Here is a 24,575-nt window from a genome sequence, read left to right as displayed (position 1 = left end):
TCCCTCTCTTCAACACGGTTACTTATCTAACATTCTACATATGGGAGGGGAAATAAACCTACTTCTACCATCTATTGTAAGACTTTCTTTTGCAATGTTATTGCTGATATGAGACTCTTGTACTGTAGCTTCCAATTCCATTGAATCCCAGTTACTTATACACCGTTCTGCAACATGTTTGCAATAAGTAAGACAGCATATGTTCATTACTATTTATTGTGCTTCATATTGTTTAATAGACAGACTGCGTTATGAGTGCCACTAGCCACCTTCTCAGGATGTTCTGAGTCATACTTGTATTAATATTACTATTACATACAGAAAATATTTGACACAAGTTTCAATGTAAACAGGAATGAAGTGAAGAATATTGTGTCTAATCTTCTGCCTTATATACCAGTTTGAAAGCAGTGGTTTATTATAAGCAGGGCTGGTAAACGGTGTGTGACACTTCCTTTTAGTTGCTTATAACTTTGACGAACTTTAATCGTTTAGGCTGAAATTTTCCATGCTGAGTCTACCTAAGGCTGAAAGCTTTGGAAAATTTCAGCAAAACGATTCAGAGAATGAGACTAGGAAAAAATTCCATGTTTTGTCCATGTAAAAAAAATTCTGGCAAACCTTTTCTTTGAAATGCTCTAGTGCCTCCTTTTGTTGGAGTGGGAACTTGAAATTTGGCAGGGAGCCTGACTGTGTCAGGGATGTGCCTTTTGACACCCCTCCAAAAAAAAGTTTGCCCAAATTTGGCCAAATTGGAAGGCTTGGAAATATTGCTGTTTGCACATGCCCCTTTAAATTTTAGCAGCTAAATTTCCCAAAGATTCTGTCCACACTGAGTATACTCAAGCCTGGAGCTGAGCAGGACTTTCCTTGCAATTGCAGTTCTGAGCTACTTTCAGCTGTACCTAATCTGGGCAATTAAACAGAGAGCATATCTCAGTGACCACCTGATGGGCCTAAGCAGTGTGGAGGAGGAAGCTGTCTGCTGTGGAGGGGATGAGAGTCAGAACTTTGAGTGGGGAGGGGGAAATGGAAACTGGGACTGGAGGCAGGCATGGAGGGGGAGAGGAAAACTAGGTGTTGGGGTAAGGGGGAAACTGGGAGCTGGAGTGGCTGGGCAAGGAGAATGGGAGCTGGGGAGGGAAGTGTGTGGGATGAGGAGACGGAGTCACTGAGTGGAGGGAAGACTGAGGTCAGATGAGGAATCAAAGGGGAGACTGGGAAGGAGAACCAGTGGGGGAGAGGACACAGGGCTGGAGTGCATGGGGAGAACTTTAACAAAAAGCTGAGGCTGGGACACTGAGATTGGACAAGGAGCCTGAGGAGGGAGATTGGGACTCAGAGTCAGTGGGGACAGGAAATGTGAGAAAGGGGCACTGGAGGCTGAGGTGGCTGGTGAGAGAGATCGGCCAACGAGCCCAGAGGCAACGGACTAGCTGGGCAAAGGCCAGGGCTGCCCAGAGGATCAGGGGGCCTGGGGCAAAGCAGGGGAGCTGCGGCACTTGTACTCACCCAGTGGCGGTCCAGGTCTTTGGCGGCATTTTGGCAGCCGGGGGGCCTTCAGTCGCTCAGTGTCTTCGGCAGCACTGAAGGGCCCAATGCCGCCAAAGACCCAGAGCAACTGAAGGGCCCCCCTGCTGCCGAAATGCCACCGAAGACCTGGACTGCCACTGGGCCAGGGCTCAAGGGGCCCCTGTGGGGCCTGGGGCAAATTGCCCCACTTGCCCCCCACCCTGGGCAGCCCTGGCAAAGAGACTGGGTTTGGATACTAGGGCTGGGGGAAGACTGGGACGGGGAGTCCAGAACAATGTGTGGCAAGGCACCTCCTCAGCTTTGGCTCAGAGCTTCCCCCTCTGGCCTGGGTAAGTCAGCCCCCCACTCTGGATGGTGTTTGTTCTCCCTGCTCATGCCATGCCTAGCCCTCAGGGGATGTGCAAGAGGGGAGTCTGCTTTTCCACACTTGTGCTATTAAATAAAGAGCAATGGGGTTTTAAAATCCTCGGCAAAGGCTGCTGGCTCACACTCACGTATCCCTAAAAATGTCAACGTTTTAGGTGGAATTCTGGGGAACGTGCAAGAGCTGCGGGGAAGTGTGGGAAAGACAGCACTAGTTTCAGGGCCTAGGCAATTGTACTGCAGGGTCCTCACTGCAAAGAGGGGCATCAGCCATGTGATCTGCTTGTGGAGTGAAAGCCCAGAAGCCAGGAACAGAGCCTAAACTCTGCCTAGTATCAGCTCTCTCTGGGCATATGGGAGTCAGCATTTGGATCCCCTCACAGCAGTGTGGCAAGTGTCCAGCAGGAGGAGCTAGTCCACCTCCGTGAAATACTCCTCTCCCAGGGCTGTTGTGAAAATCAATTCATGAATGTTTGTGAAACCTTCAGGAACAATAGAGTGCCACAGAAAACCCTGTGAGGAAATTACCAATTCTGCCTGCAGAACAATGTTTGAATAGTGTATAGTAACTAAGGCTTGTGGCCACACTGAATGATGGTGAAGAAAACAAAATACTGAATAGCTGCTTGTTATGTGATCACTGTCCATCCTGTGCATTGAGTGAGGCAAGGGTCCTGTGGAGGAAAAAATAGTGTGTGATCATATAATTAGAGTCTATCCTAATTCATATGCACAATGGGGCCAAATTAAGGTTGTGCAGACAGCCTTAATTCTGGCATTTCCTCACTTTTGACTTTGGAACCCTACTAATGTTCTTTTAATGTAGTTTTTGAATATACCGTATTTTACATTGGTATATACTGTGTGCTGAAATTCCTATGCATGGTGGTATTGGTTGCAATTGCATAGACACTTAAAGCTGATAGAATAATAGAATATAGGGTTGGAAGGGACCTCAGGAGGTCATCTAGTCCAACCCCCTGCTCAAAGCAGGACCAATCCCCAACTAAATCCCCATATCCCTAAATGTCCCCCTCAAGGATTGAGCTCACAACCCTGCATTTAGCGGGCCAATTCTCAAACCACTGAGCTATCCCCCTGCATGATTTAATAATCATTGTTTGATCTAAAGAAGCAACTGATACTAAAAGTTCTGAATTCGCCTATGAACTTTGTTTGATAATTATACAGTCGATTGGGCTTGTTCACACCACACTTGCCCTGAAATGGTTAATGCAGACTGAGAAGGAGGCTAATGAACCTGACTGACCACAGCTGAGTGGAATCAGGTGGCTAAGTCATCCCCTGCCTGAGTGAGGGAGCCCAGCTGCGGAGGAAGGAGCTGGGCTGGGTTTGTAAGGATGGGAAATTGGAAGCAGAGGGAAAGTCTGTGGTGACTCCCTGGGAGAAGGTAGGAGTGTTTGGAAGCTGCAGAGGCAGGTAGCTCACAGTTACTTCCATAGGTATGGGAAGTAGGGGTGCTAGCTGCTGGCCCTGCACACCTGGGGTCCTGGCCTCAGCTCAGGCGGTAAGGGGGCTGATTTTCAGCACCCCCACTATTAAAAATGTTCCAGCCCCACTGGTTATTTCCTGGATGGGAGGAAGAGGTTGGTAGACCCTGAGAGTGGGGACTGCCAGAAGGAAGGAAAGGGCTCAGGGAAAGGCAGGAAAGTTCAGGAGACAACAGACCTTGGCTGCTGACTAGAGGGTCCCTGAGCCAGCATCTGGAGTAGAGGGTAGGCCTGGGTTCCCCTGCCAGCCACTGTGGGAGTGGCATCAGGGGGAGTGAATGGGAAGGCTGCCTGAGACTGCTAGTGTGGAGAGAGACTTTGATACCCCAAAAGGGGGAAAACATATTTAAGGACCTGGCCAGAGGGCCAAGTCACACAGAGGCAGCTCCTGGAGCAAGAGAGAGGTTATGGACCGAGAGAGAAGGATGGAGAGATGCCATGCCACTGCGGGAAGGGGCATTGACCCTACAAGGCTAATTCCCAGAATGGTCAGGAGGCACCGTCCTAGTGGTGAGTAGAGCAATCCGTCACAAGGTAGCAAAATGAAAACCGAAAGGAAACAAAAAATACAGTAATCACAAATCATTTAATCCACAAATATTATGATAATACATCATATACTTGATGGGTGACTTAAACATATTACTACATACCAAGCCACCAGTATAAAAGTAAACAATGAATATACAAGGTATACAAGTATCAGAAATACTTGAAAACATTTTTCCTCCACTTTAAGGCTACTAAAATTTATAAATAAAATGATACACATTTGGCTGTTTTCTAAAATACCAGAGTCTGAATACTGATATATGCAACACATAAAAAGAAACCACATACAGAGTATCATTTTTCTTTCAACTGTCATCCTTTTCAAATGGTGGCTTTATTTGTTTGTTTTAAAGTCTTAAATGCACTTAGCTTGCTCCAAAACAAAATAAAAACTCTTCCTCCCACCACCTGAAATTTGATATGTGAGTTGGATGTATTATATACTCAAAAAAAAAAAAACCCCCCACAGCCCATCAGTTTGATAAGTAGTGCTCTGGGGTAGATTTTGGCCAATATTGCATGTAAATGTAGATTATTAAATATGGTTCCGGTGAATGCCTACAATTTTTTACCATACAAGGCAAATCTTGCAAGTCCTTCTGCCCAGATTTTATCTCTGTATTATACCACAGAAGGGCAGTCCACATTAGTTGCTATTGAACAGAAGTTTCATGGATTCAAGGGAAATGGGTGGAAAATCGCTCCAATACAAGCAGCCTATGGTGCTGCCATTTTAGATGGCTTGTTTTCCTGTGCATTTGAAATACACTCTTCAAAGATGAGAAATAAGAACACTTCTGATTGTTCATGTGAAACTACCCCTATAGTATACGAATCAGGTAGCTGGGCATCCAGCTATCTAAGCATAGTTGCACTATAAAGGAAACATGGGATTGTTATTGCAATGCATATGACACAATTGTTTTGTAGGGGAAAAAAGACAGAAGTATAAGAAAATGTTCTGAAGTCTGTTATAATATCGTGTTTTGAATAATGTTTACATGTGAAAACAACTCTCTATAATACTGATGAGATCAATGATCTGCTCTGTAAGCATTGCTTAGGTAAAGAAAAAGCTTTCAAATGAATAATTTTTCATGAGTTTTAAAAGTAATGCATCTAATTATTGTAATACACCCTTTGGTACAGTATTTGACATCTGTGTTGTCTGCAAGGCTATCTGTGATTCGCATATCATCTACAGTCTCAAACCAAAGTATCTTTAGAGCTGTGGGAGTGGATGAACCCAATGGTGAGAGGAGAGTTTTAAATGTATTCTAAATCTGCTGTGTCTGCAAGCCAAGGGTGAGCCACTATAAAATTAACAGAATTTCAAAACAGGGAAAGGTTAGTGCATCAAGACACAATAACATTTGATACTGTTGTAGATTTTCTTTCTAGAGGATTCCCTCCTAAGTACCATTTTCTAAAAGCCAAATCTTGACCTGCAGCATGCACTTGTCCAGGGAAGTACGGGAATATAAGATGCCCTCTTACTCTGCACAAATTATTCTTTTCATAAGGCCATAGCATGGGTCAGAGAGCAGCCTCTGTGGCTCCACCCTGACCTCAGCATACCAGGCCATGCAATCAAGGCAGCACAGATGAGGAAATGAACTCTGCCAGCTTTAGCTGGTAGGACTTGATGACTCCATGATCTAGCCCTGTATAACTGAATGGATATTTTGGCTAACTATATCCCTGCTGTTGGAGGATATGTTATTGCACACTTAGTGATAGATGTCTATGTCCACTAGTTATAAGGAGCTAAAATGCTTGAACTGTAGAAAACGCTGATTTGCCAAAACAAAGTTTCACAAAACAGGGTCAAGTTCAATGTATTTCCCACCTTGAAAAAATGTTGAGAAAAATATTTGAAGTGAAAAATTCTGATTTAGCTGGTTCAAAACTACTTTTTGTTTTGAAATTTAAGTTAATGAGCCGCAAAAAGGCTTTTTTTTCCTTTTAAACATCAAAATTATTGAAATGAAACATTTTGGATTGACTCAAAACAAAAATTTGTGCTTTCCCCCGCCCCGCCCCAGTTCCTGGATGTTTTTGAAATTTCACTTTTTACCCTGGCATATTTCAGTGAATGTCTTGCTTCCAGGAGGCCTTGAGGAATGAAAATGTTCTACCATAGAGCCTTACACTTTCTGTGGTGCTCTGCTCTATATCACAGAGCACAAAGATTAATGGGTGCAATGTAAAGGTTGAAATTAATTAATTAATTTGACTTTTGGAGGATTTTTTTCACAACAAAGTTGGCTTTCAAATGAACTGGTAATGCATTTCCCCTCTGCCTCTAAAAGAGAAAAGTCACCTCAGTTCAATAATGAGCAATATAATTCTCTGCCAGCATTTCTTTGGTACCAGGATTTCCTCAGTCTTAGTTTCCTAATAGCAATGCTAAGCTCTTACCTAGTGTTTTTTTTAAATCCAATAATTTCAGAGCAATTTACAAAGGGGAAATTTTGCAGATTGGGACACAGAGAAGCTAAGTGACTTGTCAAAGATTACAGAAGTCAGTGGCAGCGCTTGAATTGGTTGTTTTAAGCACTATACCATGCTGCTTTCTTTTGTGATGCTCTGGACTGGGGATTATAAAATCCGGACTCTTGCCAGGAAAGTTGTGCTGTTGCAACCACTGTAACTTTTCTGCAAGTTCTTTAGTTCATCTTTGTTCTGTAACAGGTGTTGGGGTGTGTGTTCATTTTTTTAAAAAACGTGTATAGAATAAGATGCAATAGGTCCTTGATGTTGCTCCTAAGTTTCCCATGTTAACAAGCCCTAGTTACAGAGGTGTGGATGTTCTATACATAGATGGCACTGTGAAAATACCAGCTTGGCCCCCGTTCCCCACATTTCACTATTTGACTGTAAACACAACTAATTACAATGGACATACACTAAGCCATGGCTGACAAGTTGTTCCATACACTGAATATTGTCTTTTGAGAGCTTTTGCTATTTGCAGGTGGAAATGGTGTTTCAGTGGAGAAGGAAGGGACAGATGATGGCTTCATTGATCCAGTAATATCACTATTCCTCTCAGGTGTTCAGCATTTGTATCATGGTGTTCTTCAGCAGGAAACTTATGCTCTGGCACTGAAAACAGTAATTGCAGAGAAAGTAGCATGGCCCTCTAATCTAAGCCTATTTGATGTCACGGTGTGCTTGAGCCTGTGGGGCACACGTTATCATTGAAGCCAAAGATGTACTTCATGATTTAGTTTCTTCATTATGTTTGACTTTAAAGTCACTGAGCTGTTCTTCCAGAATCACAAGTTTCTCACTTCTATTCTTAGATGCAAAGCAAAAATCTCTAGTGGGAACATGCTTCTTAAAGAAGCTTCTCTACTCCTCTCACTTCTCTCCCTTTTATTAAGTTCTGCTCTCCAGTATGGTCTTAATCACCTGCAAAACTGGAGATGTGCTTTCCTATTGGTTCCTGACGCTACTGAAAGGAGAGAACTTGTGCCCATCAGACCCCCACTTTCCATCTAAGCCTCTGAGATCTTTTTTAGGAATAATAAAAAGATATACAAGAAGAGTTTTGGGGTCAATTCCATGCAACACCCTTTCTGCTTTTCCCCTTCTATCTTTGACACAGTCACGTGTCTTGAGTTTAGGTTCATTTTCACACAACAAGACCCCAACACAGATACTGAGGTTATGATGTGCTGTGATCTTGTTCTGAATAATAAGCATCAGCACCCCCTCTTAGCTCCCTCCGTTGAAAAGGCTGAAATCCCTGTGAACTGAGAATTGCAATTTGTAGCTTTCTGGGGTTTTTTTTCCTTCATAATAAGCCAAGTGAGCACATGCTGGTTTCTGATGAAGTCCATGTAGCAGGCGGATGGTAGGAAGGAAGCTCACAAGCTTTGCCACAACTCATCAAGTATGGCCAGTTTGCTGCAGCTCTAGGAATGAGTTTTTGTTTTGTAAAAGGCAAAGTTTCAAAGGATTTTCTCATCAAGTAGTTTGTTAATTCCATCACAGATCTTTTTGAGGTACGGTCGGCAATCCCCATCGAGGCTATACAGGGCAGTGAGGAATTCCACATCTGCAAAGTGATTGAAGACATGGTTGATACGCCCGTGGGACCTGGGCGTCAGGTGTCGCTCTACCAGTTCGTGCACCAGGTCTTTACATTCGTTCAGAAGTTCTGCGAGAACATTTCTGTCAAAGGTGTATTCTACCTCGTAAAAACTGACAATTGTCATGGCTGTCTGATTCAGCTTCTTTCTGAATTTGTCTACGATTTCCAGCTCTTCTTGGTTGAACTGATTGTTTCGGTAGAGGATCCCAATTTTTATTGCCACTTTAATCAAGTCCTTCATAATTTTGTGAGCTTCCTTCTTGTTCCTTGTATGTTCTCTAGTTACTTTATATAACTCATCAAATATTTCGCTGCTTGTGTCGTCGATGAGCATGTTAGCCATAGTTTTGGTAGCCATTTTACTCAGGAGCTTTTTCTGTGCTTGCAGCGCAAGGTTCTTTGAACTGAAACAATCAGGACCTATTGCAGAAGAGGGGAAAAAAAGAAAGTTAATTGCACTTTGGAAATAATTTGCATATAGTGGCAAATTAGCAACATGTAATACAGGCTGTTGTTTGTTAGCCACACTTAAGGTGCCTATGGTAGACACGTTCAGTGGATACTCCAGGGATAGGTCATGTCTTCAGTATTGTTTTTCTATCAGTCCTCATAGCCTCAGAAGCTCGTGTCAAGATCCCAGTTTTTGATTCCTAAAATCTGGGGGTGGTTGTAGATGGTAGAATTGAATATTCAAGATATACATTTATTTTATTACTTTGTCCTTTGCAAACACTAAAACGCCATGCATATTCTTGGTTTTAAAATAGACACAGGTTTAAAATGAAAGCTTCCTCAGCTGAAAGCTTTTGTTCAGTCAATGTGCACAAAAATGTAAATTACCTGTCAAAGACTCTAAGATTTAATGTGGTTGAGAAATACAAGGTCCATGACGAATTACAGGTCTGGTCACTGGGTGTCACTATTGCTCCATGCTTGAAATGATTAGGCAGCATGTTTAGAAGAGCTGACTGCACAGATCCATAAACATAAATGTATGTGTCTTTAATCTATAATAATGGTGCCTTTTTGGCTTTTGTAGCTAATGTGCCTAATTTGAGAAACTGACTTTTACAGAGCAGTTTGAATTTGAGCTTTTGTAGGAATTTCGCCTGCAGAACAAAAATATCTGAGCAGTTTTTTTACATAATCATCATCATAAACCTGTAAAAGCAGCAAAGAATCCTATGGCACCTTATAGACTAACAGACGTTTTGGAGCATGAGCTTTCGTGGGTGAATGCATGCATCCGACGAAGTGGGTATTCCCCCACGAAAGCTCATGCTCCAAAACGTCTGTTAGTCTATAAGGTGCCATTGGATTCTTTGCTGCTTTTACAGGTCCAGACTAACACGGCTACCCCTCTGATACTTGACATCATAAATCTGGGTTTCTTGGATTTTACATCCACTTGGCTGTATTAATTTATACAAGCTAGGACTGTCACTCAGCAAGGTACTAAAGCATGTGCTTAACTTTAAGCATGTATAGTCCCAGTGAAATACCTTGTTGAATGAGAGCTAATGATTGCAATATTTGACATACTCCTGTTTGGCATAAATGGTGGTTGTGATTTGTGGTGTGTTTTTTTTGGGGGGGGGGGTGGAGGGGGTGGGGGAGTGCGGCAGGAAGTTTACAGGGAAAACATAAAAGCCAATTAAGTAACTGTATGAAATAACCAAGTAGCTGAATTCTGCTTCTATAATACTACGCTTGGAGTGTTTGTACGTGGAATATAAGAAATTTGGTCTGTGTAGTAAAGCAATGATAAATGGGTGCAAGTCAGGGAGCAGGGAACCTAGAGGTAGCCAGCAGAATGGTCACTTTTAGTAAGAGAATCGCACCTCCCCACTCTGCCCCCAACCCACCTGGGCTCTTTACCTAGTTTGTTTGAATGATAGTAGCTTGTAGAGGCCTCAATGGAGATTGGGGTCCCATTCTGCTAGGCACTGCACCAACACACAGAAACTGTCCCCGTCCCCAAGAGTGTAAAATATAAATAAGATAGTTCACTGCATCTTCACTTCCCTCACTTTTGGTCTGTTAGCCTGAAGCAGGAATAGGGGAGATAGCCCAGAGAACTGGACAGCTAGTGCTTCGCTCTGCAGCAGCCCATGGAGTCCATGAGATCCTGAGACGCCAGTAGAATAGTACCTGTGGAACAGCTCCATGGCCAGGGAAGAGGAATTCCTTCCACACCAGCTGGACCCTCACTTATCTGAATGTTGGATGTGCCCAAGGACAGGATTTGGCTCTAAATTAACAGACAAACTTTTCATAAGTGAAGTGCTACTGTCACTGAAGCAACAACAAAGCTCTACTGTGACTCCTGGTCATTTTGTGGAGTGGAAAGGATACAATAGCAACCCCTAATGAAGGTGAGATATCAAGCAAAACACCATAACAGATTAAAAAAAACATTTAAAGGGAAACAATGCTGAAATGAGGCTTTTTTCATCTCTCTCACAAGTCGGTAGCTCAGCAGTCAAGGTATTATTGCAACATTCACCATGGTGTGCGGTACACTGGAAAGTGCTGCTTTGAGAGGTTGGGACTAAGTACTATATTTCTGGTAGCACCTCCCATGTGCTAAAGGCTGAACAAACTCAAAAGGCCTAGTCCTCGCCCTGTAGAATCTACAGAGAAACAGCTCTCATTTGCTGAGACTAGTCTTGAATCTATGTAAACTTGCAGCAATCCCTACAAACTGAATACCCACACCTCTTCCCCTTCTGCCCCACCTTGGGGCCATTCGCTTTCCTGCTCCAGCAAATGTAAGGGCAGGTAGTGCCCTATAAACGCCAATGCACAAGCTGTGGTGTTGCCAACATATGGTTGGTAGGGAACTTTATTGCCGTGAGTCAATAACGGTATCTAGCAGATGTACCTGGATAGATTCTCAGAGGCTGCTGCCCTCTAGGAGACACGGCTGGCCCTTGAAGACCTATTCCAGTACTGGAGAAAGGCCCAAAGGAGAGGAATAACCATAGAATTTCTGCAATAATGGGGCTGAAGGCAGCTCTAAAAGACATTATCTGTCAATAGTTCCCAGGGTAACCCCAGCCATAGAAGCTGGTAAAGGAGCTGCTAGGAGTGGTGCCAATAAAGGAGGGCTGGTTGGCGGGGGTTGCACTTGCTCAAAGTCCCATCGTTCTGTGGAGCTGGGGGATGACGGCCTGACCGCCTTTGAGCAGCGGCCTCAGACTAAATCAGTCTGATGGCTGCTGCTGGAGTGGTCTGGAGCATTGCTCTGGCTGTCTGGTCACAACGTGACTGACACGTGACCTGGCCACCGTCTCAGATATTTTGGATTCTTACTAAAATAGAGTGAGAACATGCTTCTGAGATGTGAATTAGAACAAGTTGTTTTCCAGAAGAATTGTTTCACTATCTCTCATCTGATACCAAAACATATGAAATATTTTTCTGACTATTCCAAAATTGACTATTCAGTGACTTTTGCTCTTTTTTGCTAGTTTAAAAAATAGAAGATGTTGAAGCTTTGAATGTTGAAGCATTATATTTCTTTGCTGGCTGCCTAATACAGCGGTGTAATTAACCAGGGCTTGGTGTGTGTGCGCGTGGCGGAGGGGGTGGGTGGGTGTGTTTCAAAATGCAAATTGAGTAATTTTGAATTAAATGTGACATGAATTAGTGCAAACAGCTCTTAATCTGATAACTACTGAATTAAGGGTGGTATTTTATAAAGGATTATTCCACACAGCTATTGCTAAAATTCCTAGTCTTAAACAGCCTCTTTTTACCAATCAAGGAAACATTTTAGAAAGGAATAATAGGAAACAATGGTTAGCACTGAAAAAATGTACATTTCAGTTATTCAGATTACTTCATCATGGGTACCTTCTGATACCCTTTCTCCACTATATCTGAACCTATAAACCCATCATCTTAGATCTAGCCATCATTGGGACTCAATCCAGCTCCTTTTAAAAGTAATGGGAGTTGGATTGGGTGGGCCCTTGTTTGCAAAGGATTAGTTTTGCAATGTGGGTGCACCCTGTTTTGTGTGCACAAGCCTGTGTGTAAGTGTAAATTAGGCTTTTAGGGAGCAAGCTTCATGATGGGTCTGTATATACACAAGCTGCACATTACCTCTGTAGCTGTAGTCAATTGCACACAATAAAACAAGCATGCAATATTAGAGGCTAGATGAAGGCTAGCTGAAAAATTTAGTTGATGATGTGTATTAATGACACAACTGAAGTAATAAAATTCAGATTTTTATTATATTTCAGTGTAATTATTGTATTCTAATTCAACATTTTTCTTAAAAGAAATATTTTTTCTTTGAAGTGTCTCTCTCTCTCTCTCTTACCAGGGCAGTTTTTTCTTATGCTGGTTTGATAACTTCAGGAGTTTATAAAATAAGAAATGAGCCAGTAGGCTTTGAACATAACATTTTATGTTACCACTATGGCAATTTGATGAGATTTACATCTCGGAGTACAGTATTGGGTCATGAAAGTACAGTACCAGCTTGCAGCGATTCCAGGGAGATTCTGTTTTGTCTGAACAATGTACATTTTATTGAATATGAGCTCTTTTCACAGGGGGTCACAGTTTCCTCTCAGATGGGCCTCTGCTACTTTGATCCTTGCTTTTGTCTCCTTTGGGCAAGAGCCAATTGTAACACATTCTGCCCAGAGCCATCCACAGCTATCACAGGGCTGTGACGTTTCCTGCAGGCTCGACAATGCTGGCTAAGAAGGACACAGCACCTCTCTGCTCTGTGAACCCCACTGGCTCTGTGTTTACCTCCCAACAACTTTCAAAGGCCTGCTCCTAGTCTATGAAGCTGCGAACAGAATGAGACTTGGTTACTTCAGAAATGGCCTTGTCCTCCATGACATTCCAAAGCCATGTGCTTGGATGCTAGGGGCCATAGTTGCTATATAAAAATTAGGGCTGGCAAGTGATTAAAAAAATTAATTGCACTGTTAAAACAATAATAGAATACAATTTATTTAAATATTTGTGGATGCTTTCTACATTTTCAAATATATTGATTTCAATTACAACAGAGTACAGTGCTCACTTTATATTTTTGATTACAAGTATTTTCACTGTAAAAAAACAAAAGAAAAAGTATTTTTCAATTCACCTAATACAAGTACTGTAGTGCAATCTCTTCATCATTAAAGTTGAACTTACAAATGTAGAATTAAGCGCAAAAAAACTGCATTAAAAATAAGTGTAAAATTTTAGAGCCTGCAAGTCCACTCAGTCCTACTTCTTATTCAGCCAATTGCTAAGAGAAACAAGTTTGTTTACATTAGCAGGAGATAATGCTGCCTGCTTCTTGTTTACAATGTCACCTGAAAGTGAGAACACGTGTTCACATGGCACTGTTATAGCTGGCGTCGCAAGATACTTACATGCTAGCTGCGCTAAAGATTCATATGTCTCTTTGTGTTACAACCACCATTCCAGTGGACATGCGTCCATGCTGATGATGGGTTTTGCTCAATAGCAATCCAAAGCAGTGCAGACCAATGCATGTTCGTTTTCATCATCTGAGTCAGATCCCACCAGGAGAAGGTTGATTTTCTTTTTTGGTGTTCTGTAGTTTCTCCATCGGGGTGTTGCTTTTTTCAGACTTCTGAAAGCATGCTCCACATCTCATCCCTCTCAGATTTTGGAAGGCACTTCAGATTCTTAAACTTTGGGTCAGTTAGAAATCTCACATTGGTTCCTTCTTTGCGTTTTGTGAAATCTACAGTGAAAGTGTTCTTAAAACGAATGTGTTGGGTCATCATGGCAGAATGTATGGCAGAATGCAGGTAAAACAGAGCAGGGGACATACAACTCTCCCCCAAGGAGTTCAGTCACAAATTTAACAAATTTTTTTTTTAACAAGCCTCATCAGCATGAAAGCATGTCCTCTGGAATGGTGGCTGAAGCATGAAGGGGCGTACGAATGTTTAGCATATCTGGCACGTAACTATCTTGCAATGCCAGCTACAAAAGTGCCATACAAATGCCTCTTCTCACTTTCTGGTGATGATGTAAATAAAAAGAGGGCAGCATTATCTCCTGTAAATGTAAACAAACTTGTTTGTCTTAGCGAGTGGCTGAACAAGAAGTATGACTCAGTGGACTTGTAAAACTTCAGAGCCTACCTTGTTTTGTTTTTGAGTGCAGTTATGTAACAAATCTACATTTGTAAGTTGCACTTTCATAACAGATTCACACAAGTACTGTAGTGCAGGTGAATCGAAAAATACCATTTCTTTTGTTTATCATTTTTACAGTGCAAATATTTGTAGTCAAAATAATATATACTTTGATTTCAATTACAACACAGAATACAATGTATGAAAATGTAGAAAACCATCCAAAATATTTAATAAATTTCAATTGGTATTCTATTGTTTAACAGTGTAATTAAAACTGCGATTAAGTTTTTGTTAATCACATGAGTGTGATTAATCGACAGCCCTAATACAAATAAAATATAGATAAGGTATGTTCCATAGGACCAGTGCTACTGGAGTGAATGAGATTTAGTCTAACTGAGTGCTAGGGCCACCTGTAGAACTCCTGGTCTGAAAAATTCAGACTGAGCCTTTTTGTTCAGATCAGTGTGTAAAGTCTGTGGATTTTGGGTGTTAACATCAGGAATGATGCTATAAGTAACATCACTCCTGAACCAGTCATAGGCAGGGAGCGAACCCCAGACCACTAGATGTAAAAGCCTGAGCTGCTACGGGTAGAGCTAAAGGACCAAGTAGGAGGCAGTAGCAGATTCATAAACCCTGTTGTCTAGCCACTACAGAGGGACACAGAGTCAAGTTCAGATTTTTAAAAATCTTTGAACATAAAAACTTTCAAGAGAGAGAGGGCTATTTGTTTTGGGTTCCTGCTTCCAAGTATTAATCTGTGCTCAGATACCAAGCCAATGATTGCCTTTCAAAGATCATAGCTAGCCACACGGATTAGATTTCAGACATTAATGAGGTCTGGGGGACAAAGTTTTACTCTAGAAGTCGTATCTTTCTGCTTTACGCTGTGCTTTCTTCAAAAATATAACTCCTTTGCTTGCCACGTAGAAACAGTCTATCTCCTACTTTCCCTGGAGTAACAGGACAGAGTACAAACAATTCTAGAAATGCTGTTAACCTTTTAGGACCATTAATAACTGAACCTACAGAAAACTGCTTGTATCTGCATAATGATTAGACTGCGTTAGGAATTTTGACATTTCAGCATCTATTGAAATGCGACTACTTCTGACTTCAGCTCTGCAATGCAGATCCCTAAAACTTCCGATGACTTGTATAATCGGAAATATGTTGCCAGCAACCTTCATACTAAGATGTTGGTCTCTAATAATCTGCCATCCTCCAGAAAGTGTGGCTTTCCAGATTTGCGTTTCTGCAGTTTTGATAAATGAATCAAAAATACAAAGACCTGGTTTAAGCAAAGAGGGCAGAATTTAAGGCAGAACTTGTGTTTTACACTGATAGCAGAAGCCAGTTTAAGTATAAATAATAGCTGACTTTCACTAGAACAGTAAATGTTCTTTGGCATCTTCATAGGAACAGCCAATAGAAAGCTGTCTAGCTTATATTTCTCTTAGAAATCAGCTATCCAAAGGTAAAATTTGGCTCTCTGGGACATAGAATGGAACTGGCCCTGAAAGATTTTTGATCTACCAACCAATTAACAAATTGCATTTACCTATCTATGCATTCTTCCATCTGTGGCGGAGACAGCCAGCTAAATTTTCTGCTGGTGTAAATGAGCAAAACTCAACTGAAGTCAGTAGATAAATGAAGCGGGGGGAGGTTCGCTCCCTTTTATGGATACCAAGCCAGCCAGTAGCTATAAACTCCCTCTTAGTAGTTGTTCTCTAATTGCCCTCTCTGTAAACGGTTAAAAAGTCTCACTGCTAGGCATAGGTAAAAGGAAGGAAGTGGGCCCCTGGCCAGAAGAGCCAATGGGAAGGCCAGAACTTTTAAAAATTGAAACAAGACTCCTCTTTTGTCTGTCTGTCTGGTTGTTCTCCCAGGAGAAGCGAACAGGGTAACAACTATGCTGTAAGAAGCTTGGGGCCAGGTATGAAAAATCCCTGGTATCATACCTAGAAACTACCCACTTGAAACCCCAGATATGTAAGTAGATCAGGAAATGTCTAGGAAGACGCGATTAGGTTTATCTCTTTTTATTTGTTTTATGGCTTGTGGAGTCCTCTATGCTAACCCCGGGTGCTTTTGTTTTGCTTGTAACCTTAAGATGGACCTCAAGAGAGCTATTCTTAGTGCTTAATCCTTGTAGTTACTCTTTTAAAATCTAGCAACTGCCTGAGTTTCCAAATGTATTTTCTTTTTCTTTTCTTTTTTTTTTTAAATTTACTTTTTTAAGAACAGGATTGGATTTCTGTGTCCTATGAGGTTGTGCACGTTTTTTAGTTAGCTGGTGGAAAACAGATGATTTTTTTTCCTTCCCCTTTCTCAGCTCTTAACTGGAGTGCGGGTGAAAGGGCTTGAGGGTACCCCACAGGAAGGAATTCCCAAGTGTGCCTTCTGGGCTCTCAAAGGGGTTCTGCACTTGGGTGCTGGCAGCATTGACCAATCCAAGGTCAGAGAAAAGCTGTAACCTTGGGAGTTTAATACAAGTCTGGAGTGGCCAGTATTAATTTTTAGAATCCTTGAGGGCCCCCACCTTCTGCACTCGAAGTGCCAGAGTGAGGAATCAGCCTTGACAGTAGAGTTGTGAATTTACATGAGCATAGCAGCTTGCTCACTGTATGGATAACTTCCTTCTCTTCTTGTCTCAACACCTATTGATGAAGGCAAATAATGGCATATATAAAAATATAGCAGTGAGACATTGAGTTGTTTGGCTATATATATTTTGTGATCATAACAGCTAGGAGAGGATAACTGGTTGCCATTTGTTGGCCAAACAGATGTTGGACAAGGCATTTACCAACATCCATTTTGGCCATTTATCATTCTTTGTAGAGACAAACAGCACTGTATGTTATATCTACAGAAGATATTGACAGGAAGTCTGCTCTGCATTAGTCATCCAGAATGAGGTCCTTGATAGAATACAGATAATGATTAAAAAATTAGTCATGTTTAGAAGTTAGGAAATAGTCTGGAAAGGGAGGAGTGTGGCTACATCACCCAGGAGCTGAAGCTGAAGAGGCCTCCTTAAGAGCGGCAACCAAAGTTTAGAGCTGAAAAATCCTCAGGCTAGGGTAGCACCAGTAAAGCTTTCTGCTCTCTCCAGGAGTGAGTGCCCACCTATTGGCACTTGGTGATGAAAATGGCATGTAAACACACGTGTATCTACTATGGTGCATCAAACCCCAAAGATCCAAAAGTACATAATAGAAATGCTGAAAAAGTTTGGTAATTGTATAGACAAGACTGGCTATAAAGAGTCTTTATAGCTGTTTTAAGAGATTTTGAAACTAAAATAAAGACCATCTGCAATATTCTCAAAATATTTTGATTCCAGATGGCTGAATAGAGTACAAAGTGTTTAGGACTGAGTGCTCAGCTATATTATTTGCATGTAAATATGCATTTAGTCATTATGTACACATTGCATGGAATACCAGAAACAGTGCACACTCCCAGAAAGACACATTCCGCATGACTATTAATGGAAACAGACTCAGACCCAGTCCACGTGAAATATAAAGCCATGTTACTGACAATTGTGTTCAAGCATAGTTTGTTGCTGATACAACAACTGACAGGTCTGGATGGGCTTTTTTTTTTTCTTCCCTGAGAAACCACTAAAGAATGTTAACGAGGGGGTAGGGATAAGGCTAATACGATGCAGAGACAAATATGCTCGACAGGGAATCTGTGCTATCCATTCCCCAGTTTACTGTAGCATGGACCTGGCCAGGAGTCGCTCATGTTTGGGTTTGCTATAACTGAGATGGGATCCTCCTGTTATGTGATGATGGATCTACAAGAATTTTCTTGCTTTGTCTTACAATTGATCCAGTATGCGCGAGCTGAGCCTTTTTGCATGTCTGGCACTGAGAGCTGCGAAATATGCAATTTAGGTTACTTAATCAACAATCATAGGGCCTGTATTGCTTTCTTCCCTCTAGCTCTGTGGTTCTCAACCAGGGGTCTGGGGCCACTAGGGGACCAGAGCAGGTTTCGGGGGGGCTGCCAAGCAGGACCAGGGTTGGACTCACTGGGGCCCATGGTGGAAAGCTGAAGCCCCGCTGTGTGGGGCTGAAGCCCAGGGCTCTGAGTCCTACCACCTCGGCTGAAGCCTGAGCAACGTAGCTTTTGGGGGACCCCTGTGGTGTGGGGCCTCAGTTGCCCTGCTTGCTACCCCCTAATGCTGGCCCTGGCTTTTATATGCAGGAAAACAGTTGTGGAGCTTTTATAGCATGTTGGAGTGGGGCCTCTGAAAGAAAAAGATTGAGAACCCCTGAGCTAGCTGATCACAATGAGAGTTGTGACTGTTAGCTCCCATCTAGGCGGTCAATCTAACCTCGAGAGGAGACCCTTTTACAACAAAGATGTCTAGACCTGTAAAAGCCCAAGGCTGAAGCAGGGGTTCCGACCTGGTTAAAATGTAGTTTGAGCTCATGCACACTGCAAGACCAATCCATGTTTTAAATGTCCTGAGACTATCTGGTTGTACCCAGCTCCCCTAACCTGGTGCTAGTTACAAAGGGGAAGCTTGCACTGCCATGGTCTGGGTTTGTGCCTACAGTGTAATAAACACTTCAGCTCTCAGTTGACCTCAAGCTAAAAGTAAAAAGGGCACATGGGAGTATAGTGGTAATTACCAAGGCTCAGATTTTTAAAGGTATTTTTGGTGCCTAACTCCCATTGATTTTAATCGGAGTTACTTACAAATACCCTTGAGGAACTGGACCATAGTATGTCATTAAAAACCATTTTGCTATCTAAATTGTTTGTTTAAAAGATATGTGTAAAGGCTTCAATTTAAAAGAAAACATATTTTAATATGTAAGGAACAGAGTGGCGCTAACAATAGTGCGGCTAGTGGAAACGTGGGCATTCCATCAAATTTCCAGCAGTAACTTATGCCTGCCAGAATGCTAGGTACATTTGTTAATTGGAATGTAATGGAAAAGAAATAGGTCACACTTTATATTAAGGGCACATTAAACCTTTAACTAAAATTATCAACATCACATGTCCAAATATACAAAGTAAATATCTTTAAATCAAACTCTAAAGCTTTCAAGCTTTCTTACATTGCCTATCTGTAAATGTCTCTTCTTGGTGGAAATATTTTTATTGGTTTGTGTGTGTATGAAGAACTTGACATTATACTAGTTTTACTGACATTTACCAATAAAAATCTAATCCTTCCAAGCCTATTTATAACTATGGCTCATCCTTATCTGTAACATCTATTCATCATGTTTTAACCATTTGTAAACTATTGTACTAAATGTACTTAATATTAAGTGTGAGCAAGAAATTGTATTGAGCTGCTAGGTAGAATCATGACTGTACAATAAGAAATAGCTACCATGGCTTTAGAAAGGAGAGGCTGTGTAAATAACTTGCATGGCTTTATTTCTAGGAGTTCTAGACAAGGTAGTTAGTGGTAGTGCACTTCAAATTAATTTTATTTCCATTATTAGGCTCCAATAAAATTGTGTGTGACCTTTTATCTTAGTTAAGATTAAGCTTGTAGAAATGAGCAGTAGGACACAGGATCTGGTAGAAAAAGGAGCAGTTAAAGTATTCAGAATGTGATTGTGGGACAATCCTACAACCGGCCTGTTTGCTGTTAGTGTGCATGTTACTGTGGAGTATCTGCAGGATCTGCACAGCAGAAATATTCCATGTGTCTGATAACTTCAAACCAACAAATCCTACAGACCAGATGGAATTTATCAGTAATTTTAAAGAAGGCCAGTTAATCATGTGCACGTCTATAGGGCCCCATGCTCAAACTTCTAAAGCTTTTAAATTGCTATTATGAATATATGCCCATGTGTAAAAAGGCAGTTTGATTTCATAACAACATGAGAGAGAGGATTGACAAGACACAACTATGGTACATAACTAACTGCTAAGAGGAGATCTTAGCAGTGTCCAAATACAGGGACCCTAGCACCATTAATATTATGTATGCACTGATTTAGGCATTTGGAAAATAGCAGCACTACCATAAGCAGGGAAATGGCAAAATTAAAAATTGGCTGTTTTCCCTTCTATCCTTTCTAATACCAACTATCACTATAAAAAAGCACTTCCTGGCAAACTAGTGAATGGGGTTAGCTAGCAACATGGATTAGTGGAATAATTTGTCTCTCAAGATAGGAACTGAAATTCAGACTCGACCGGCAAGTGGAAATTAACTGGGTTGTGTCTTCCTATACTTTGTGTATGTTACAAAACCAGCTCACCATCTGGCATCATCTCTTCAAGAGAGGCCCAGGCATGGACTAACTAAGGGTGATGGGAGAAGAGGGTCAGGAGTGATGTAGTCTGATAAAGCCATGCGAGAGAATTTGCACAGCATCTTGCTCTAGACAGCTCTTCTCCTTCATGAGCCCATAATCAATACTTGAATAGATACGTGGAACAGAGAACGGGAGAATAGATCTGTCCATTCGGAGTATGTATGCAGCGTAGCTGTGTGGGTCTGAGGATATTAAATAGACTAGGTGGGGGAGGTAATATCTTTTATGGGTCCAACTTCTGTTGGTGAGGGAGACAAATTTTCAGGCTGACAGACCCAAGAAGAACTCTGTTAATTGGAAAGCTTGGCTCTTTCACCAACAGAAGTTGGTCCAATAAAATATGATTTCTCACCCCACCCTGTCACGTGGTGTGTGTACATTTCAGCCGTTCAAGTATTCAAGGGATCTAGATTCTATTTAATTTGAATGGGACTTGGATGTCCAAATCCTTTAGATGGCTTTGCAAATGTCAGCCCTATGGTTAACTTTAAAATGATTGGGCCAAATTCATCTCTAGTAGAGCTCCATTGGTGTGAATGGAGTTCTACCAAAGATGAAACTGACCCACAGTGTGGGAGCTTCATAAGAATCCATTTAATTGTATCTACTTAACTGCCAAATTGGGTCAGTTTTTATGTACCACTGTTATTTGACACTGCAGCCAAGAGTCTTATGTGCAGGACTCAAGCTAGGCAATAACTCTGACAAAGGAAGGTTTAACTGAGAGGTTTGTCATCCTACACTATTAGCCCAACTCCATTGTACCGGAAAGGGAAGTATTAAACATCAAACGCTTCATAAGTGATGCAGCTGTGGTGTTTTGGACATAAAGTGAATGTGGCTGGCACGAACAAAAGCAATGAAGTTATTTGTGAAAGTTGCAAAACCTTGTAAGGTAAGAACCTCCACCTATTTAAAAACTAAAACGGGTGTTACAATTTAATCACAAAGTAGGAAATAGCCTCTGTGAAACCTGACTTTCAAGTGATCCCTATTTTGACTTTGCACCCTTTTGTGTTATGACGTAAGAAACGCTGTGGTGTTCCCTATATCAGCCAAAGAAGCAAAAAAACCTATTGGTTAATGTTCGGTGGTTGATAACTGAAAACATGGAAAAGTTTGTTTATACGCCAAGATAAACACACACAAAAAACAAGCCATGCTTGTTTCCTTAATTGGAAAAGTCCAGTAGCTGTAGGGAGGAGTGGGTACAGCTGGCTTGTGAGGCAATACATTCCAATCTATTGTTTACTGTAAGTTTAAAAAAATGTTGCTTGATATACTGAACCCTGCATTTTATAAAAATATTTAAATATTTTCAGTGTTACGGGAAGATTATTTTGATACCAAGTGCAAACAAATGTCAAAAAGAAAAAGGCCCCTAATGAGCAGAGAACACTCCTTTTAACAAGAGTAAATACACAAAGAACACGAACTCGCACATCAAAGGCGAGAATTAGAACAGGGAGGAGTTTGCAGAAAGTCAAGCAGTAATAGACTAAACAACACGTGCTTGCCAAAGCCTAGTTTCCCTGAACTCTCCAGCTTAGTTTCCCCCAATATGCCACAACAGCAAGCAAGAAAGGGGTCACTTTGTGGTTATGCTATAGCTATAGCCAAAAAAACCACAGATCAAAACAATACTCTACCTCCCTGGAGTAGTCAGGACAGATTATGGATGCTCTAGTAGAGGTTCATTGCAGGGAGCAGATGTGAAAGGAAGCCATAATTCATGTGCTTTGCATTCTCTAAACAGGGAAGGAAGCCAGTAGCATAGCAATGACCAGGTTTGGCCCCCTGTGATGGAGTGTGCACCCCACACAAGACTTGAAGGCATTAAGGTGGCCAGGTAGGCCAACTAACTCCCCAGGTTCCACCTGAGGAAGGAGCCAGGGAGCAGGGATTGATTGATTCACTGAGACAGGACAGGAACGCCCAGGAGCTGAGACCAGAAAGGAGCTTTAGGCTGGCAAACCCTGGGAAGGGAGAGAGCTGGAAAGGTAGGCAAGGCTCAGGAGAAAAGCAGTAAGGGATAAAAATAGGGCAGACTTTGGCTGCTGCTGAGGGCCTTGAGCTGGAATCCTGAGTAGAGGGCAGGCCTGGGTTCCCCTACCAGCCACTGGGGAAGTGGACTGTCTGGGGCAGTTTGCCTTGGAAAAGTTTGATACTCTGGAAGGTGAGGACCACAGTGACCTGGCTGATGGGCCAACTCACAAAGAGGCCGCTGCAGCTCCTGGAGTGAAAGAGGCTGCAGAGTGAGACAGGCTGGGCAAAGAAAGCGTGAGAGGAGGGTATAGCCCCTGGAAAGAGCTCATCTCCTGAGGAGGTGCCACCCCATGACACATCCCCTTCCCTTCTGTGCATGCGGGCAGGGCTGTAGACATTTGGCTCCCTATATTGCACGTATGGCAATACAATGTGCTTCTAAGCACCCAGACGGTCTCTAGGTATTGTTGGTAGAACAGCTGGAGTGGAAATTACCACACAGTGTTGTCTGAGAAGATATTATAGCATTTCTCTGTACTTTGAGATAGGGAATGATTGTGATATCTCAGCAACATGTGGTAAATACGGACTTTTTAGGGTGACCACTGTGGTGAAATGTGTTAACTACTATAGCACATTGTCTGATGTATCTGTGTGACTCATGGACACCACTGTGTAGAACTTTTAAAGAGAGAAGGTGGGTGAGGTAATAAAAGATATTACCTCACTCACCTTGTCTCTTAACATCCTGGGACCAATACAGCTACAACACTGCATAGAGCTTTTAAAACATTAGTAGACATCCTGAATTGGGTAGGCCTCTGAATAACTGACTGATTTTTTTCAGGCTATGCTCTACTATATTACTAATACTATTTACCATAGTAAATTCTGGGCATTAAACCATGAATGCTTCAATTGAATCTTTTGAAAATATTTTTTTTCTCCTCCCATCATGACATTTCTTAGACACCTGCTTTGTTTCAAGAAATACATTTATCTTCTGATATAATGTGCACTTAGAAAGAAGTTATTGTGCTGTGTAAGAGACACCTAATTATAAGGATAATTATCCTCTTTAAAGAAAAATTATACTTGTTGCTGTAATGTCCTGTTGTGAAAATTATGACTAGACAATAACAAACTTGTGATAGTCATGACAGAAGTATTTATTCCTCAATAAAGACGTGTCCTGAGTTCTGTGGAAATCTCAGGGATGTAATGAATACCAGGCCAACTGTCATGATGAAGGAAACCTCTCATGGATCTTTCTAAAAGAAGAGTAGTTAATGATAACTATTACCTTTTGGGGGAAGATGGTAGGGGATATCAAGAATAGAAATGATCTTCCTGCCAAAGTGTAATTTGCCACTGAGAATGTTAAGCAATGATAAATCTTTTAAAATCTTGTGACTAATACTGCTTTTCAGATGAAACACATTATTCATTGTAGCACCTCTTTTTTCTAAATGATGATTTGCATCAATATTAAATAAGTTACCTTGCTATTTAGTGCTAATCCTGATGGACATTTATGACCAGACTTTCCAAAGAGCTAGACAGGCTGAGTGCTGAGCTCTCTAGAAAATCTGGCCCTTATAGTTTAGGCAGTGACCACATAGCTAACCTTCCTGGAACCAACAAACTGGAGTAACATGCGTGAAAGCTGCTTTGACTTATGGTACCAAACTTTTTTCTCCTAGCTTCCATTAATGGAGATTGTTTTCCTTGCTCAAGGAACGTAACAGAAGATGTTTGTCTTTTAACGAATCACATGTTAAAAAGCACACTCCCAAGGTTTATAAGTGTAAAACCCATCCCCTAAGAATAATAATCTGTACTTCACACTGTACTTTACAATGTCCCATGATGATGGATTTTTAAATTCTCCCAATATAAGAGTTAAGTGTAGGAAAATCTTTGCTCCTAAGACAGGCTAAACCCAATATAGGCATTGTGTGGACCTGTGCATGTTGCACTGTCACTCTGCTGCTCTTGCTGGTTTTGTTGTAATGAGCTGACAGGGGACTGAAGTTTGTAAGAGTCTCTTGCCCTGAGACGTTCACAGGGCATG

The 24,575-nt window shown here is 41.6% G+C and overlaps 1 protein-coding gene across 1 annotated transcript in view; it reads right to left on the bottom strand.

The window, feature by feature from the left end:
* Positions 1 to 3,987: 3,987 nt before the first annotated feature.
* Positions 3,988 to 24,575, bottom strand: part of TNFAIP8L3 (TNF alpha induced protein 8 like 3) — a 61,073-nt gene continuing 40,485 nt past the window's right edge. Inside the window, exon 2 of the mRNA XM_044978828.1 lies at positions 3,988 to 8,481. Within this exon, the coding sequence (XP_044834763.1) occupies positions 7,919 to 8,481 (563 nt within the window). The 3' untranslated portion in view covers positions 3,988 to 7,918. The remainder of the gene's footprint in view (positions 8,482 to 24,575) is intronic.

This window comes from Mauremys mutica, chromosome 11 (genome assembly GCF_020497125.1).
Source record: "Mauremys mutica isolate MM-2020 ecotype Southern chromosome 11, ASM2049712v1, whole genome shotgun sequence".
Classification (NCBI taxonomy): domain Eukaryota; kingdom Metazoa; phylum Chordata; order Testudines; family Geoemydidae; genus Mauremys; species Mauremys mutica.
Note: the sequence above shows the minus strand (reverse complement) of the source record. Positions and strands in the feature narration are given on the sequence as shown.